We start from the raw sequence: 18725 nt of genomic DNA, 5'->3' as shown, positions 1-18725 counted from the left end.
TTTGTCTAGTGGTAAATTCATCATTGCAAAACAGCTGATTTCAAAGTTGAGAGTTCCAATGCTCAAATCCTAGTAAAAGTAATTGCTTTTATATGGATTTGGATACTAGATCATGGATACCGGTGTTCTTTGGTGGTTGGGGTTCAATTTATCACACGACTCAGGAATGGTCAGCCTGAGTTTGTTTAAGACTACTCATTTACTGGTACATTTAAGTTACACTTACTATAAATTACTCATCAAGTAATCTTGATGAGTCAATACTGACTTGTTGATGCAACTATAAATAAAAATATATAAAAATTCTGGTGGCTGCTACCAGTACTGTGCTTATAAATTTACAAATAAGCTATTTGAAATTCTTTAAATTCAGTTTATTCAGAAACAGGGGCCAAGTTGGAAGCTGTCATTTTGGATTTCAGGTAAGGACCCCCTCCCCTACAACCCTGCTAAAAAGCATCATTCATAAACTGACCTCATCTGTCCTTTTTAATCAAATACGAGGGCAGTTTGGAAAGTTCGTGGCCTGATAAAGGGATACAGCTGGTAGGTCCAAATGGTGATTTGTAATTAATGTAATATCTGTTAGATGGCATACTAAACAGTTTCCAACATGTCTTCTCAGTTAATTAATTGTTGTGGTTAAGTAGTAGTAGATCAGTGTTGTTTTGTGCAAAATGGATAAAATCAAAATTCAAGCAGTAATAAAATATTTTTTAGTGAAAGGTTTAAATCGCCAACAGATATAAAAAAGGAGTTAGATTCAACATTAAATGAATCTTCTCCATCGTTTTCAATGGTAAAAAAAGTGGGCAGCTGAATTCAAATGCGGTCAAACCTCCCTTTGATGATAAGCATTCAGGATGCCCTGCAACTGCCACGATTGATGAAAACATTACAAAAATCCACAATGCAGTATTAAAAGATCAATAATTGAAGATACATGAGCTTGCAGAAAATGTCAGTAGACTGTACTCGCATTTTACACAAGCATTTGGATATGAGAAAGCTATCAGCATGATGGGTGCCATGTTTGTTAACGGTTGACCAGAAACACACTTGAATGAACATTTCTCAGTAGTGTTTGGATGTGTTCAGTCGTAATTCAACTGAATTTTTGTGATGTTTCATTACTGCTGATGAAACATGGATTCATTAGTACAGCCCTGAGACAAAGCAACAAAGCAGCAGTGGGTCGAAACTGGTAGAAGTGCCCCAAAGAAGGCAAAAACTGTTGAATCAGTGGGAAAAGTCATGGCCACTCTTTTTTGGGATGTTCGTGTTGTGCTCATAGACTATCTGGAAAAAGGAAAAACAATCGCCAGAGAATATTATGCAGCATTGTTGGAGCAATTGAAGGAGTCCATTAAAACCAAACACATGTCCACATTGGGCAAGAAAAAAGTGTTTATTCACTATGACAACATGACAATTCACCTGCGCACACGTCTTCCGTTGTTACTGCTAAAATTCATGAACTGTGCTTGAATTGCTTCCACATGCACCATATTTGCCAGAATTAGCTCAGAGTGATTATTTCCTGTTCCCGAATTTTAAGAAATGGCTTTGTGGGCAAAGATTTGCCTCAAATGACCAAGTTATAGCTGAGACAGATGCCTATTTTGCTGAGCTTGAGAAATCATATTCTACTGAAGGAATAAATAAGCTGGAAAAACGAAGGACTAAGTATGTTACTTTAAAAAGTGACTTGAAAAATAAAAACAAATTTAAGAAATTTTGTGTTTTCTTAGGCCACAAACTTTCCGAACCACCCTCGTAAAGTAAGGTATGTTATATCATGGCAACACTGTTCTTTTTTCATTACAAAAATTAATACTACAGAATATTTCCTTTTATTTTTTTTTTCTGATTCATATCACACCTGGTAACCTAGATGAATTTTCCTTTGTTAGGTATAATTATACCTACATAACACCTCATGATTACATGTTATGATCACCCGTATCATGATTCCCATTCTCTTGTGGATACATGGTTTTCATTATCTGCATATCTTTGGCATGTAGGTGAGGAGTAAAGTAAATAGTAGACTACAGTGTTGTCATTGTAATAATTCTACTTTATAATATTAGTTCAAAGTAGTTCTAATTGTAATCTATTAATTTTTTTCCTTAAGTGAAATTTATATTTTGTCTTGCATAGTATTGTTGTAAAGTCACTGTGCTTCATATTTTACTTATATCTAACAGTAATTTCTTGTTCAGAAAATAACATAAGGTTGTTTATAAGACGTACATAACTCTTTGAACATACGTTATCTTTTGGGTTGAATACGATTGGTTCTGTACCTAGACATAGTTGTTTCTGAATATCCCTTTTGGGAAAATTCAAGAGAAACCAGATGAATTAATAAAGCTTTTTTCCATATTTATGTATATATATATATTTTTTTTCCAAAAATTCCGTTTATAATATCGCATGTTCTCAGTTCGACAAGTATATTGAGAGATAATACATAAAAGAATTTCTTATAAATACAATTTTTATACCATAAATAATTTATACAAAATAGCAATTCAAATTAAATACAAGATTAATGGAATAACATTTAAAATATAATTATGATTTACTATACACTTTCAACAATCAAGATATCTGCAATTCACTCGTTGCATATTATTCACTTTTACTGTACAAAAGAACTACACTGTATAAATAAATAAATATTATAAATTAATAGAATAATGTCACTTTCACTCCTGTTTACAAATAACTCATTAAAAAACTTGTAACACTGTCTTTACTAATTTGTTACCAAACACTTAATCCTATAGCTTCCACATACTTTGATCGCTTTTATCATACTTTGAACAAAAAAAAAATTGAAAACTGTCACTCTGCTGCCCTGGCAGCATTTATCTCCCTTGATCTGCTGTACGTGCACCTAACTCTCCATTATAATAACCATAATAATCTTCATTATCCGCACCTTCTACAGTTTTGTATAAGCCCTTTTATAGAAAGAATGTTTCTTCTAGATTCTTTCTTCATTTCTTTTTGTTCTTAATTTTTCCTAGTTTTCACTTTATTACTTCTGTCTGGAAGCTTTTCTACCTGTTACAATATATTAATATATGTATTTAAATGTTTGTAAATTTCTTAAACCTGAATATCCATTTAGATTAGATGTAATATAAAATTATATTCATATAATATAATTTTTACAGAAATTGCTATTTTGTACATTTTACTATAAATCAGCATATTGCCATAAATATTAAATATTTTATTCAACCAATTATCCAGAAGAAAACAAGTTTGGTACACAAAAATTCAATTTTTCAGTCATTGGTTCATAATATACTGCTTTTCAGACAAGCTGTTTTTGTAATGCGCAGTATGTGCATCATTATAGAGTGGTTCCGTAATTCATATTTTTGCATTAAGTAGAATTATTCAGTTTGTTTCTTTTTATTATTAGATCTCAAATTTTATAATTAGATAAATCTCAGAAATAATTTTTTAGATAATACAGTCATGATTAGTTTTATGTTTCCAAGAAAATAATCTTTAATGGCTTCCATATAGATCTACAGTAATTAGATTTATTTGGGTATTAGTTCTAAGCTTTATATGTAATTAATTTAAATGAAATTACTTTCAGTAATAATTGTATAACTTGCACATGTATACAAAATAAATTTTTTTTTAATCAACATAAATCTGGAATAGTGTTTTGTTAATCAGAAAGTATCAAAATTTCTGATCGAAAGCTGTATAGTGCATTTTAACTTGTATATTTGTACAAGTAGCGTGCAGTAGAATATCACTATTTTTCATGAAATTATCATGCTCTCATTTATGCAGTTTTTTAGTATTCATATAATAGTATGTAAAACTTAATCTTTAAGCAGTATTTATTAGTAAACAGTAAAGTTAATTTGCCCTCTTTTTTTTCTTTGCCTCCTTCAACTGATGCATTTTGGGTTTTAATAATTGAAGCAGGTAATTATTTATTTTAGAAATATGTTATTTAAATATTAGCATAAGTGATATATTATTGCTTTTCATGAAAGTGTTAATATTTATTTATATTTCTTTGTAATTATATATATATTCTCATTGTACAGTAGAAAGTTAGTTACTTTTACAGATTTGAATACTAGACAGTGGATACTGGTATATTTTGGTATACCAATTTACTGTACATGTAATTACTGTAGATTTTAAGACCGGTCAGCCTGAGTCGTATAAGGCTACATCTCATTTACATAACAGTATGTATATCCTCTTCTCAGTGCTGCCACTTTTTTAAATTCAAGATTGCCAGTAATGATTGCCTGAGCACTGCTGTAGCTTATTCCAATCTCACCAGTAATTTCTGCAATTTTTAATGTATGGCGTCCTGGATAAGGCGATGAACCTTGGTGATGGGATCTGCTTAGGTGTACAAGTAGTTGAGACTGTCTGGTCCGATCCCTTTGTGAGGGATCATAGGCTTATAACTTATGAGATCACTTACGGTGGCAGTCCAAGAGCTCCAGATTCAGGTTTCTATAATCTAAGGGGCCTGGATCAGGACAGGCTGCGACAAGCAGCGAATCAATGTGGTGAGAGCCGCATTATCGGACTGTGGAAGTTTCTTGATGCGGTTGCTTTGTTCAACCAACATCAGTAGTTTGCCTAAGGGAAAAGACTACTACCGTGCTGCTGTAGGAAGCTAACCGGGAGATATGGCTGGCTACCAGCCAGATTAAGTGCTGCAAGCACTTTAATGGTGGACAGGTACTTGCTGGCATTCAGCGGCCTAGGCGTGGCAGCAAATTGCTGTCTTTGACAAGATAAATTTAGTTATTGATAGTTGTATATGTTTTAGCAGTTGACGGGGTGCGTCTACCATTTCAGTGATATATGACAAGTGGATTGTGAGACACGCAAGCGAGTGGTGTATGGTACCACGCTTATTTCGCTCATGCTTTTAGGTTAGTTCTGGGAGCTAGTTAAGACACTGGTCGCTAAACTGTTTCGAGGCTCAATAGCCGTTTGTGGCACAGACATTCTATCTTATGCTTTAGAGCGACTGAATGGGGTGGTAGCGGGGGAAATGCCAAACAAACCAAGTAAACCAAGGCGATGACTTTCATTCTCAACTATCCGTCCTTTTCCATCCATTCTCTCGTCCTTCCGTAAACTACTTTTGCAATCATACACTTCAGTCTTTTTAAGTGTGTTGTCATTTAACTGTGTTGTCATTTAACTGTGCTTGAAGTCTTCTCAATATTTCGGATGTTTCACACCATTTGCTGTGAGAAATTTAATAATAATACACTGTGCAACACGTGATGATACCTCCTGCTCTGACATTTTGATACTGACTAGAAAAAACTAATGAGCTGGCTTTCTAAGAGTGGGAATCCCCTCCATCCATCCATACGTACAACACTGAGAAGCCACACCCCTCTCCATTAGCCATGTGTCAATGACAACAAAAATTCCGGTTTATATTTGATTCACCCTCGTAAATCTTTTTTGGTTGTTTTAAAAAATGCTGTTTGGTTAACTATGGTTGTACTAAAAATGTTAGTGTAGAGATGGATAGAGGTATAGATAGATAGATTGTATTTTTGTAATAAACAACTGACTTGACCAATCCAAGTACAGAATTACAAAGTAAATGAAATAACTTATCTCTTTTTTTCTTTCCAAAAGCATTTTTGCGGCATCCCGCATCATCAGTTGTATATAAGATATATTTATATAAAATTATATATCAAATATAAATTTCTTTTTTTAAATTAAAATTAAAAGATTAAAATATTAAAATTACAATCCTATATACAAAAACATATGAAGTAAATTAAATAAAATTAATTAACATATACATAAATATGACATAGTTTAAAAAAATTTAAATAAGATTAAATTTAAAAATAAAATAAATAGAAAATTTACACTATGTAACCTGGCCAGCCAATGTTACATTACTTTATATTTCTACTTATTTTATTTTAAAATTTAATTTTAATTAAACATTTTGATTATTTTGTCATATATATTATATATATATATATATAGTTATTTTATTTAATTGAAATCATATGTTTTTGCATATATGATTGTAATTTTAATCATTAATTTCAATTTAAAAAAAAAATTATGTGTGACATGTAATTTTATATAAATATATCTTATATACAACTGAGGGATCCTACGTAAGTGCTTTTGGAATAATAAAAAAAAAATACAAAAAAATAAGCTGGATCATTTCATTTACTTTGTAATTCTGTACTTGGGTTGTTCAAGTTGGTTTTTGATTATAAAAATACAATTTTGGTACAGAGGAATATTGGTCTTGACTTCAGAAAAATCAGATAGAGAGTTAGAAAGAAGGTAAAATGACCAAACAATAGAAAAAGGAAAAGAGTAAGAGAAAGAAATTATAGCCAAGCATTTTGTATTCCAAGAAAATGGTTTGAGTGCGTGACATCAAAACTATTAAAAAAGGGGCTGATTCTTCAAAAACCCTTGTTAACTGGATTGTTCTGATTTTTGTAATGTAAATGAAAATATGCTTGGAATAAAATTAATTACTATTTATAATTTGAATTAAACATAATAGATGATGTGTAATTTTTTATTTAATAGAAAAGTATATTTTAAAGTAAAGTTTTAGTTGTCTTATTATACTTAAAATCATTTTCATGTAAGACAAGAAAATTATTGTGTTAATTGAATCTGTATACTGATTGTTGTTTTTATATACTTTTACTTGGAGATAATAAAAAGTTTACAAAGTAGCTTTTTATTTATTTATCGTTATTATTTTCTTATCTTAATTATGTTTTTTGAGATCCTGTTCAAATTTTAAATGCACATTTAATTTGTACTATTATTAATGTCCACCAACTTCTTTATTTTACATCGGAGGTACAAGTGAACAGTATCTTATCAAATTGAGAATCCCATTATTTTTATGAAATTTCATTGTTTCCTTTATTATTATGTTAACATACTTCTTGTATTAATTGTAGTAGTTTAATATTTTTTTCCACTAATAGACATTTTCAAATTATGACCTTTTCACCATCAACATGATGTGTTAGACATTTTTGGTATTTAAGAATGAAACTTAATAATCTTTTGTGCTGTGTATCATTAATTACATTATTGATGATGAAATGGTTGTAATAACAGGGATAATGTTGTGGCTGTATGTAAGAATATATCATTATTGTATATAAAGTTCTATTAATTATGCATTCAGTTTTACTTCCTGGCATCGTAACTCGAGCTATGGTGCAAGAAGGAAAGTGTGTGGTAATCAGTCAAAAATTGGGTAAAGGAGTCAAATCAGATTTTAAAAATATAAATTTTTTGAATGAAAAAAAAGTCTATTCTAACTTAATAGTATTAAAAGTGTAAATAATCATCATCGGTGTTCCTTCCTCTCATGTCTGTGAGCTGGTGACCGTATTCATATCCCGCTAACAATTTCTCGCACAGCTCATGTTCCTCTGCCGTTCGAATCAATGCCTAGGAAAGGCAGTTACTTTTATATGGGTTTTGAATACTGGATTGTTGATACCGGTGTTGTTTAGTGGTTGGGTTTCAATTAACCACACATCTCAGGAATGGTCAATCTGAGACTGTACAAGACTACATTTCATTTACATTCATACATATTCTTCCTCTGAAGTAATACCTTATGGTTCTGGAGGCTAAACAGAAGAAGAAAGAAGAACAGAACAAATCCCAGTCATACTCCTCTCGATTGGTAAAAAAGCTATGTCGTTTTCCCATCTAGCTACCTGTTGTTCTTTAAATATAGGTTCTGAACGAAGGTAACAAGATGGCCAGGAATGCCTATCTCCTTCAATACTCACCACAGATCTTTTCATTTGACTGAGTCAAAGACCATGGTGTAATCTAGGAAGCTTATTACAAGAGGAGTGCTGAACTCTGGGTTTCTCTATCAGCTGCCTAATATTTAGAATTTGCTCATGTATCCTTTCTTTGATGAATCTTGCTTGCTCTGTGGGAATTTTTTTCCAGTTAGTATCATTAATCTTCATGGTGTATACAACAAAATTTACTCTTTATGTAAAATGAGAGAAATAGTTCTATAATTTTTGCAGCACTGGGCCTTTTTTAAATAGAGGTTCATTTATCAGGCCATTTGCCAGTTAATTATATGTATTTGCAGATCTGGTTCATAGTCGTAACACCCAATTCATCCATTTCTTTATTGCCTGAATAATAAAACTTTTAGTAATAACATTGCAATAAAATATCATAATTCAGCTTCCAAAAAAGAAAGTTTGGGTAACTTTTTATTAGTTGTACATTTTTTAGTGGAATTTATTTAGATTTTTCCGTTTAATATTGTAAACGTAGAATAATCAAAAAATTTTCTTGAAAGGTTTTTCTTTTCGAGGTAGAAAAACAGAAAAAATATAGATTTTTTGAATTTGTAAAATTTTTTTTAGTTTATTTAAACATGTAATTATAATTTTACAATAAACTTCCATCATAAATTACTCCACCCCAAAAAAGAAATCTTAGGTAATTTTTCTCACTTATCATATCTTTCCAGTATATAAGATTAATAATAATAAATAACCAGTGGCAGGAAAGTATTACAACTTTAGTATCAGATTTTTAAAATTATTAATTTATTCATCTGGCCTTGAAATTTCATTTACACATGTTCCCTGTTATTAATTCTTTTCTTAAAATTAAGACATCTTCAAAATTATCTTTATAACCATTAGTTCTTTACAGCTTATATTATGTACTTTTACCTTATTTTTTGTGTCTTCTGTATTGTTTAAACTTATATATTTAATATTATAATATCTGTAGATGGTGGCAGCCCTGGTTCGTGCAATTTCAAACAGTAACGACTTGGAGACTACGAAAGGAGCTGTTGGAACATTACATAATTTATCTCACCATCGTCAAGGATTACTTGCTATTTTTAAAAGTGGTGGAATACCAGCTCTTGTTAAACTGCTCAGGTAATGTAAATATAGTAAAAAAAATACTTGAAACCTAACCAAGTAATAAGATTATCCTCTATTAAATAAGATAGCTTTTATTCTGAATTTAATTACTTCTTAATAATTTTATTTTTATGTCTACTTTTCTAATATTTGTTATACTTCATAATATTTATTTTAAATTTTATAGTGAGTTCAAACTTGATTTCCAGTTGTCTTGTAAAAACAAATTGATACACAAGTAGCTCTACAAATGTACTTTACTTCACACTCTTGCTGTCTGGATTCTTACATTTATCATTTGCAGCACCAGCTTTTTGAAGACGATAGAATCTTGATACCTTGATAGGTAACTAGTTTTTAAGTTCACCTGTGAGATGTTGATTCATTTCAAAGTGCTTTACAGTCCAGTCAGGATTTTATCTTGGACTTCAGTGAAGAGAAAGTAACTGATTTAGCGTAAAATCTGAATTGCATCAAGGGACGTAGAAAATCTCTTAGTTAAACTTTTAAAGTGAAGCCTTTCTGCAGTGAAATGATTGAGGTTATTGTGATAGTAGAAATAGCAGTCTTCAAAATCGTTCAGTCAGTCTTCAGTCAATCAATCAATCTTCATTCTGTGCTGCTTGTTTTGCAACACTTTTCAATTGTTTCTCAGTATTTCATAGTAAGTTTCTAATTTTATTGTTTATGTGGATTTCATATATTCTCCTAGCAAAATTCCCTTACAGAGTTAGTCTTTCACAATTTAGCATCATCCTTTCTTCCTTCGAATTTTTGGTACTAGTATCTTGTAGGGTTATAACATCAATATCACATTTGTCGTAGATCTTTTTAGTGCTGTGTCCTTCCACTCAAAAACTAAATCACTCTGTTCACCTCTTATTTAGTAGTAACAATGAAAAGTTGTGTGTTTTATCTGTTACTTGTTTTTTCAGTTTGTAAACAATCTGCTGTTGGCTACTGCACATGCACATACATGTATTATGCTTTATTTGGCCTTACATAAACTTTTTTTTTCTTTTTGTTCATATTTTTATTTATAGTTTACTTAAATTGGTGGTAAGTAATTTTTTAGTTTTATTACAAAATACTGGTTATTCTGTGATGCTTTTCTTTATTGTTCATTATTTTATTGTATTCATTGTTTTTGCATTTGGATAGAAATCCTGTACAACATCATCTTAATCCCTTATTTTCTTTTACTATTTTCTGTTTGTGATCCTCCTTTTTAGTTATTTTCATGAAATCCCATAACAGCTCTGCCTTATTTTTTATTTTCATTTGTAATAAATATGCAAGTTAAGTTAATGTATAGATAAGTGATTAATTTTATCTCTATATATATAAACACTATGGAAGGATGACAGTTGTGCACCATTTGTAAGACGCTGTCGACACAATCCCCTAAAAATGTAGTATTGTTTGATAGGAAATTCCCCTCTCCTCCTGGATGTTCATCAAACAGATTTGACAAAAAAGGACATGAAAAGTGTTGAAAGTGCAAAAAGAGTTAATTAAAATTAAAATTTGTTTGTGGTTCATTGATGCATCCAATCGCCACCACCGCACCATCATCTGGTCACTGAGATACAACCAGGATCAGCTACTTTGTAGCTGCTGTATTTTTCACTTTTTCTAATGTTCTCTACATTTTTTTTACTATAACATTTCAACCATTTCACTGGCTTCTCTGTTTAGAAATAAATTATTACTACAGTTAACGTGATTTATAAAATTTTTAACTCATCTGTTGCATCAAACTCAAAATTGCGTAAACTAAACAGAGGAAATTGCACAATTTTCACGCAGGACTGCTTGTTTTATTTGTTTTGTGAAGAGATCAGCTTCCCTAATTGTTTTACCAATTGATTTTTCCTCTTTTTTTTATTTGATTCTTGGGGATGGATGATCTTTTGGTTTTTGCCCTTTTAACTTAAAAGATTTATAGCTGTGATCAGAAATACATTTTGGAATAATCTTCATATTTATTAATAGATTCTTATTACCAGTGTAACGTTAGTCCGTATTTGTAGTAAGAATGTTTTCTTGTGTTGGTGTTTGGTATTCATGATATATGACAGTTCAAATTAGTTGCAATAATAGAAAACGAGGAAATCAGCATAAATACTATGAAAAGGGAAGTGAGTATCTAATGAGTACATATACATCTATGTGTTGCATAAGATTTATTTGATTATTTAACTATGAAAATGTGAAATACTTTTAAATATATAATCTCTTTTTTATTATTATCTAAGTGATGTATTTTTATTGAATGAATAATGCAATTATGCAGTGTTAGAAAAACTTGCCAGTGTAGGTAAGATCATTTAAGTAAAAAAAATTCTATTCTATTTTAAATTCTATATATAAAATAAAAAAATTCTATATATTCAAATTAAAAAAATTCTATAAATTTCTATTCTAAATATTTCTATTTAGAAATAGAAATGTATAGAAATGGTAGTTTATATATAGAAATTCTATATATTTCTATTCTTTTTTAAATTCTATTCTATTTTTAGAGGTAATTTAGGATTTCATATTATTATATGAAATCTAAAATGTTTAAAAATTGCACTTGGTAATAAATTAAAATCTTTATTGTTAAGATTGAGTAATGGTGAATGTGTCAAATGAAAAATGCTACTTGTATCTATTTTTATGGGTAATTATTACTTCCTTGAACGAATTAAAGGAAGTATTGTGATCACAAAAAATTTCAGTTTTCAGATTTCAATGGAAATAACCATTTTGATCATCCCTGTATCCATTTTAACTAGTTTCACATGACATCTGTACATACATATCTCACATAACTCAAAAACGATTAGCTGTAGGGTGTTGAAATTTTGGATTTAGGACTTTAGTAACATCTAGTTGTGCACTTCCCTTTTTGACTGCAATCAACTGAACCGAAAGTGTCCAAAATAGGCCAAAATCCCAAAAAATTAGATTTTGGAATTTTTTAAACTGTATAGTAAGCCCTCATTGAGAGCTTTTCAACAATGTATCATAAGTGGTACTTATTTTCATTGGTTCCAGAGTTGTAGCCAAATGAGCTTTTAATTAATGAAATATTTAGATCTTAGAAGGGGACGGCACATCGGTTCAAATCAGACTTATCTCCTTGTTTTTTTGTTTTTTTTTAATATATTGATTTACTAATAATTATTAACCTCTGATATTAAAAAAAATTTTACGATAAATAATAATTCAATAATAATAAAAATAAAATATGAAAAAATTTCAGAAGTTAGTAATGAAATAAAATTTTATGTACTTTTTGTTTAAAAAAAAATGTGTATATGTAATTTAACAGGCGTACAAGGAAGTATATGGATGGTACCAACATCAGATTTTTTTTAATTTGAAGGAAACAAACCAAATTGCAATGATTTTTCAGTATTTAATTAATTTAAAAATTGTATTCATGTATTTTTTTTGTTACATGTGAAAAAATTATGAATTAATTGGAAAATTATCAATTCAACTGATATTTAGTCTATTTTTTCTTCTTTTTTTTTAGTTCACCAGTCGAATCAGTACTGTTTTATGCTATAACGACTCTACATAATCTCCTCTTACATCAGGAAGGATCGAAAATGGCTGTCAGACTTGCTGGTGGTCTACAGAAAATGGTTGCTTTGTTACAAAGGAATAATGTTAAATTCCTTGCTATTGTAACAGATTGTCTTCAGATACTTGCTTATGGCAATCAAGAAAGTAAATTGATTATATTAGCATCACAAGGTCCTGTTGAACTTGTCCGTATTATGCGATCATATGATTATGAGAAGTTGCTTTGGACTACATCTCGTGTTTTAAAAGGTTTGTTGATCTTATAAGAGGCATATTTTCAGCAAATGAACAGTTCATTATTGAATTCAGTATGTATGTGTGCACATTTGTGAACACTTTTGTTTCTGATTCCGATTAAACATTGTTAGAGGATTACAAAAAATGGCTGCAGTCGGCTGTCTGGTTCATCTCAAAGTGGCTGCCAAAATTAAAATGTTATCATGCAAGTACAGTGTAAGCTATAAGTTAATTCAAACGCTTTAATGTAAGGTTTACTAAAATGTATAAATATCAATTTTGTAAATCACTTGTAAAACCCCAAAATGGCAGAAAAGCTAACTTTAGTAATTGGGAAAAAATACACAATATAACCGCCAAAACAGGGATCAATAAATTATATTAACTTAGTGTATATAAACATATTTAATGTACAATATGTTGTTAAATAGAGATTTATAAAAACCATAAATATATTTGCGCCCCCGACAGATTATAAAAAAAATAAATTTTAAATATAAAGTTAGAAAAATGTTTAACCTTTTAATTCCAACAAATACTGAAACAGAACCAACATCATATAAGACTATAAATCATGATTAGCATAATAATTATGTGGGTACTGATCTGACTTATGGCCACGTGAGTTATGGTTCTTATGGTCACGTGACCTAAGGGAATTTTAAAACGTAAAAGTGATTCCTTTAGAACTTATATAACCTTAATATACAATGATGATACTATTGATATTATTCAACTAATTATATTGTAATGACATGTATTAAATATTATAATTATGAATATATATTATATAAAATTTATAAGTAGCAATTGCATTAAATAAAATTGTAATACTGAAATACACTAATACGTGTAAATGTTTGTTCAGGGAAGTCTTCTTAGATTTTTCAGTGATAAATGGTTTTATTTTCCTTTTAAATATGTATAATTAATTTTTTATAATTCAAATTATTTTGCTGTTGAAAAAATTGCAGAAATTAATACTTCTAAAATTGACACTAATCCACTTACCTGCTCTAACCTTATTATTTATTCCCTTTTTTATTATTATCAAAAGATAGGATATGTTTATTGGTTTTTATCATCATTTTTTGACTTGTGAATTACTAAATGTGATTCCTATGTAAATGAATTATTTCGTATCATGTAAGTTAAATAATGTTTTAAAAGTTAAACTTACTTAATCTGCCTACCCCTGTTTTTCTATCATTTGCTAATGTTCTGTATGTGTCATCTGAGTTATCCCGAGGGTTTACTATTTACATGTGGCATTCTTGCTCTTCTGCCTGATATATTAAGTCTGTTTTTCCAGTGAATGGCTCATGTTGAAGTGTCTTACAATACTACACATTACTGTATTTCTTATTTGTTTCTAACATTTTCATCTTCATTATCTATATTTTGATCTCTTTTTTTAAATATGTTATTTGTGTTTCTTTTTTTTTGTTTCTTTTTTTTTGTTTGAAATACAAATTGTTTACTGTACTTTTCATCGGTATACTTGTATTTCAAATGATATTCCTGAAATGGCACTTTAAAGCATGCTCTATCTCGATTTGTTTACTTCGTTAAATGTTCTCTTAACTTTTAATATTAGGTGTGTAAAATGATTTACCTCAGTCATCCTTCAATTGATTTTATACGGTATTGTTTGCCTCCTGATGCGAGATATTTTGTTTTGACATTTTCATTTTGACTTGACATTTTCATTTCTTTTTTATCATTTTGACTTAAATTGATTTATGAATCTTGTATGGATTGGGAACCAAGCTGCATGTATATCCTCAAATTGCAGATTGATTATGGACATGACTTGTTGTAGATAAGCAGCAATAGTTCAGAGTACAGCAAAGTTCATAGTGGCTTATACTTCTATAAAATGATAGAACCTAATAAGGAATTCTGATGAGGGTAAGTTGGGCCCATTACTATGATATTTTATTTTGTGATAACTTTAAACTGATGGATATTGTTAGTTTTAGTGCATTCCTAAAATTTTTAAAAATGTAGTGAAAAGTATTAGATCGATAACAAAATTATCTAACATGATTTCAAGTATAGAAAAGAGAAATGAAGTAAAAAAAATATACATAAACAGAAAGGTAGAAAGTAGGATTTAGATATTAGTGTGGGTATGTATTTTTTATGCATCAGTGTTAGTGTTAAATAATTAGTTCTACTTAATTGTATTTCTTTTAATAAATTTATTCTAATTTTCTTTTGCTGCAGTTTTATCTGTGTGTTCAAGCAATAAACCGGCTATAGTTGAGGCTGGTGGTATGCAAGCTTTGGCAATGCATTTGGGTCATCCCAGCCAACGACTTGTACAAAATTGTCTTTGGACATTACGAAATCTTTCTGATGCTGGCACTAAGGTATTAAATTATAATAATGTTTCATTCAGTACCTAGTAACATATTATTAGAAAGAAATATAAAATTAAGCTGAAAATTATATTTTATAAAAGTATGTAATTTAGTCATTTTAAAGATGAATATTTTTTTAGGAAACTCTTATAACAATTTTAATATATGTTTTGTATGAAACCTTTTCTTGTTTTTTTTCTAGTAACTAGCTATCTACTTTAAATAAACTTTGTCAACAGAGCAAAGGCTATCAGTGAAGAGAAAAAAACAATACATGTCACCTGAAATTGGCAGTATAAATCATTTACATAATTTAGTACAGTAATTTGTGCAAGTAGGAGTATAATTGTAAAAACAATTATTACATTATTCATGTTTAATATGAAAAAAAAGTGCTTTATTTTGCAGTAGGATGGAAAGTAGTAGTTCCATCATGTAAATAGTTATGAAAAACAAGTCCCCAAAATTACATAAAGAATTAGTGTGTTTGAATGCACTTTCATGTCCATAAATATAAAATTGATTATTATAAAATGATTTCTTGATATTCGTATTTTAACCTTTTTCTACTTTTCCTTATATTTTTGAGTAAATAAATTTATAAGTCACCCCTTTTTGTATATAAGAATTTAAAATCTGTTGTTTTATTTATTCTTTTATTATTTCCGTACTATTTAGATTAATTAATTTTTAGGTTGATGGGCTAGAAGGTCTTCTGCAGTCATTGGTTCAACTTCTGGCATCTACAGATGTAAATGTTGTTACTTGTGCAGCTGGTATTTTATCTAATTTGACATGTAACAATCAACGTAATAAAGTGACTGTTTGTCAAGTCGGTGGTGTTGATGCATTAGTACGCACAATTGTCAATGCGGGCGATAGAGAAGAGATCACTGAACCTGCTGTAAGTTGGCAATTATGATGTTTTTTTTTTTAATTATGTGTTTTTTGTTTGGTTTTTAAAAATTACATTTTAAGAAGATTTTTTTCTGTAATTAATATAAATTCCAAAAATAACTGCGAATTCTTATTAATTTATAGTTTGTTGTATTGCTTATTGCCCAAATTTTTTGTTTTAAAATATAAGTGAAGTAATTTTGCTATAACACAAGTAAATTCGTAAAATAAGTAGCATTATATAAAGCTCTGAATTTAAAACCACAAATTAATACAAACCATACACCAAAAATATTAAAAAAGTTAAATCATGATGACTTTTAATTGTTATTCAGACCTGCAAATGAGAACTTCATTCAGCTTATCACAAGAACTAGATGTTTATAGAACATTATTATTGGTTTCTATGCATTTACACCTTGGGGTATAGCTGGTTACATGTGAAATGGTAAAATATATATATATGGGAAATATAATTGATATAAAGCAACAAATTAAAGCACGTGTTCTGTGAGAAATAATACATTTTTTACACTTTGTATTCAGTTGTGATGTGCACATATACGTGAACCCTAAAGAAGTAACCTTAAATATTTTGTACGGCTTAACTAAAAAAAAGCCCATAAAACTCAAGTATTTAGAAAAAGTGTAATGAATTCTTATAAAAATGCAGTAATCTCACAATCTAGTCCTTGGCATTATATATAAAGTAAGTATATATATATATATATATATATATATATATATATATATATATATATATATATATATACATATACTATAGTTAATGATGAGAATGTCTTGCTGAAATTTTAAAACGGTATAATTGTATGGTTTTCTGCCCCCTTATAGCATGTTTTTCATTTTGCATATGCATATCAGAGAATGCCCTGTTTCAAAAGATTAGCCACATTTTGAATGATCTGTTAACATAACAGATTAGAATCTGTCAGTATGAAAAGTTAACTCTATTTATTATACATTCACTCAAATATAAGAATATTAATTGAATTTTGTTGTAAACATTATATTTTTAATTTGTTGCTAATAGGTATGTGCTCTACGACATCTGACATCACGTCATGTTGAAAGTGAAATGGCACAGAATGCAGTTCGACTTAATTATGGTATGCAAGTAATTGTGAAACTACTTCATCCACCATCACGTTGGCCACTTGTAAAAGCTGTGATTGGACTTATACGAAATTTGGCTCTCTGCCAGGCTAATCATGCACCATTACGTGAACATGGTGCCATACATCATCTTGTCAGATTGTTGATGCGTGCTTTCCAGGATACTCAACGAGTAAGTATTTGATTATACATACTTCTGTAGCTCAGAGGTTACACACCATCTACATTTTTACAGTAGAGCAATTTGAACTTTTGAAATTCACTTTTTCTAATTTCTTTTGCTCATTACCATCCTTCCATCATAACTTTTTCTATTAAAATACCTTATTTAAGTCTACTTTAATAGAAGATACTATTGTATAATTATTAATTTTTGTTTTTTTATTTAAAAAAAAATGGACGTGATATCTTATATTTCTATATACTAAATAAAAGCAGTAAGTCTGAAGAAAATTATGTTTTATTTTGCAAAAAAAAATATTTTTTTAAAAAATACTGTTCATAAAAAATAATATTAATACAACACAACTTCCTGATTTTCATCCACGAGACAAATAAATTGTGCAGTAAAATGATTGTACAATAGCTGTAACACGGATGGAAATAAAAAAGTAATTAAAATAATTTATTATAAAATTATTTTGCTCGTTAGGTTTAATACAATATAATATTATTTTTACAGACATTCAAAAAAAAATCTACAAAGAACTAAAAAATATAATCATTTCTTCAGTAGTAATATTATCTACTGTGTGATAAAAATTCAAAATTAATTATAAAAAATTATTAAATAGTAGAAAATCTACAAATGTTCAAATACAATTTAATAATAAAACTAATTCTAAACTAAATCTTTCATTAAAAGTAATTATTTCCTCTAGTCTTAATCACTTTCTTCTTCAGGGAAATCAGTGACAGGAATATTGGCTGCTTATTAAAAACTTTCCTTTAAATAAATGAAGATATCTTACCATACAGTAATTTAAAAATCCTTGCAATCATGTAATTCCACACTGCAACATAATACTTTTTTGGGCTGCCAATCCTTAGGTGTCGATATCTGTAATTCATTGTTTTCTTTGTGTTTTGTCCTATCGGTGCATGGAAATTGTCTGCTTAAATGACAAAGTTGAATTTTTGTTGAATATATCTATATAAAGCTACTTTTCTTTATGTATTTTATTTTCAGCACAGAATTCTTGATACAGTGAATACTATTTCTCTAAATTTTAATCGAGACTTAAAAATTGTTTATTAGTTTTCAAGCGTGAATATTAGCTCACATATTTTGGGATAACATTTATGTGTTGTATAACATTTTGAATTATTTTTTCAGGTGTTTTCTTGACAGGTGTATGCCGTCCTCTTTTATCTAATTTTACAATCCCTCCAGGTTCTTTTTTTTTTTTAATTGTGTTAACTACGATTGTAATAGATATAGCTAGTGTGTTTAAAAACAACTATGACTGTATTAGAGATATAGCTAGTGTTTTTAAAAACAACACTTTACAATCTTTATTTTTACATCATTTATGTTTAAACTATA

At 29.1% G+C, this 18725-nt stretch overlaps 1 protein-coding gene across 3 annotated transcripts in view; it reads left to right on the top strand.

Annotated features, from left to right (window-relative positions):
* The window catches only part of arm (armadillo), an 82365-nt gene that overhangs the window by 27909 nt on the left and 35731 nt on the right, over positions 1–18725 (top strand). For all 3 annotated transcript variants that reach the window (XM_075364226.1, XM_075364228.1, XM_075364227.1), the window contains exons 6-10: positions 8824–8978; positions 12493–12794; positions 15012–15157; positions 15843–16052; positions 17097–17351. In XM_075364226.1, coding sequence (XP_075220341.1) covers positions 8824–8978; positions 12493–12794; positions 15012–15157; positions 15843–16052; positions 17097–17351 — 1068 coding nt within the window. The remainder of the gene's footprint in view (positions 1–8823; positions 8979–12492; positions 12795–15011; positions 15158–15842; positions 16053–17096; positions 17352–18725) is intronic.

Source organism: Lycorma delicatula, chromosome 4 (genome assembly GCF_047948215.1).
Source record: "Lycorma delicatula isolate Av1 chromosome 4, ASM4794821v1, whole genome shotgun sequence".
Taxonomy (NCBI): domain Eukaryota; kingdom Metazoa; phylum Arthropoda; class Insecta; order Hemiptera; family Fulgoridae; genus Lycorma; species Lycorma delicatula.
The sequence above is the reverse complement of the archived record's forward strand: the minus strand, read 5'-3'. Positions and strand labels throughout refer to the sequence as shown.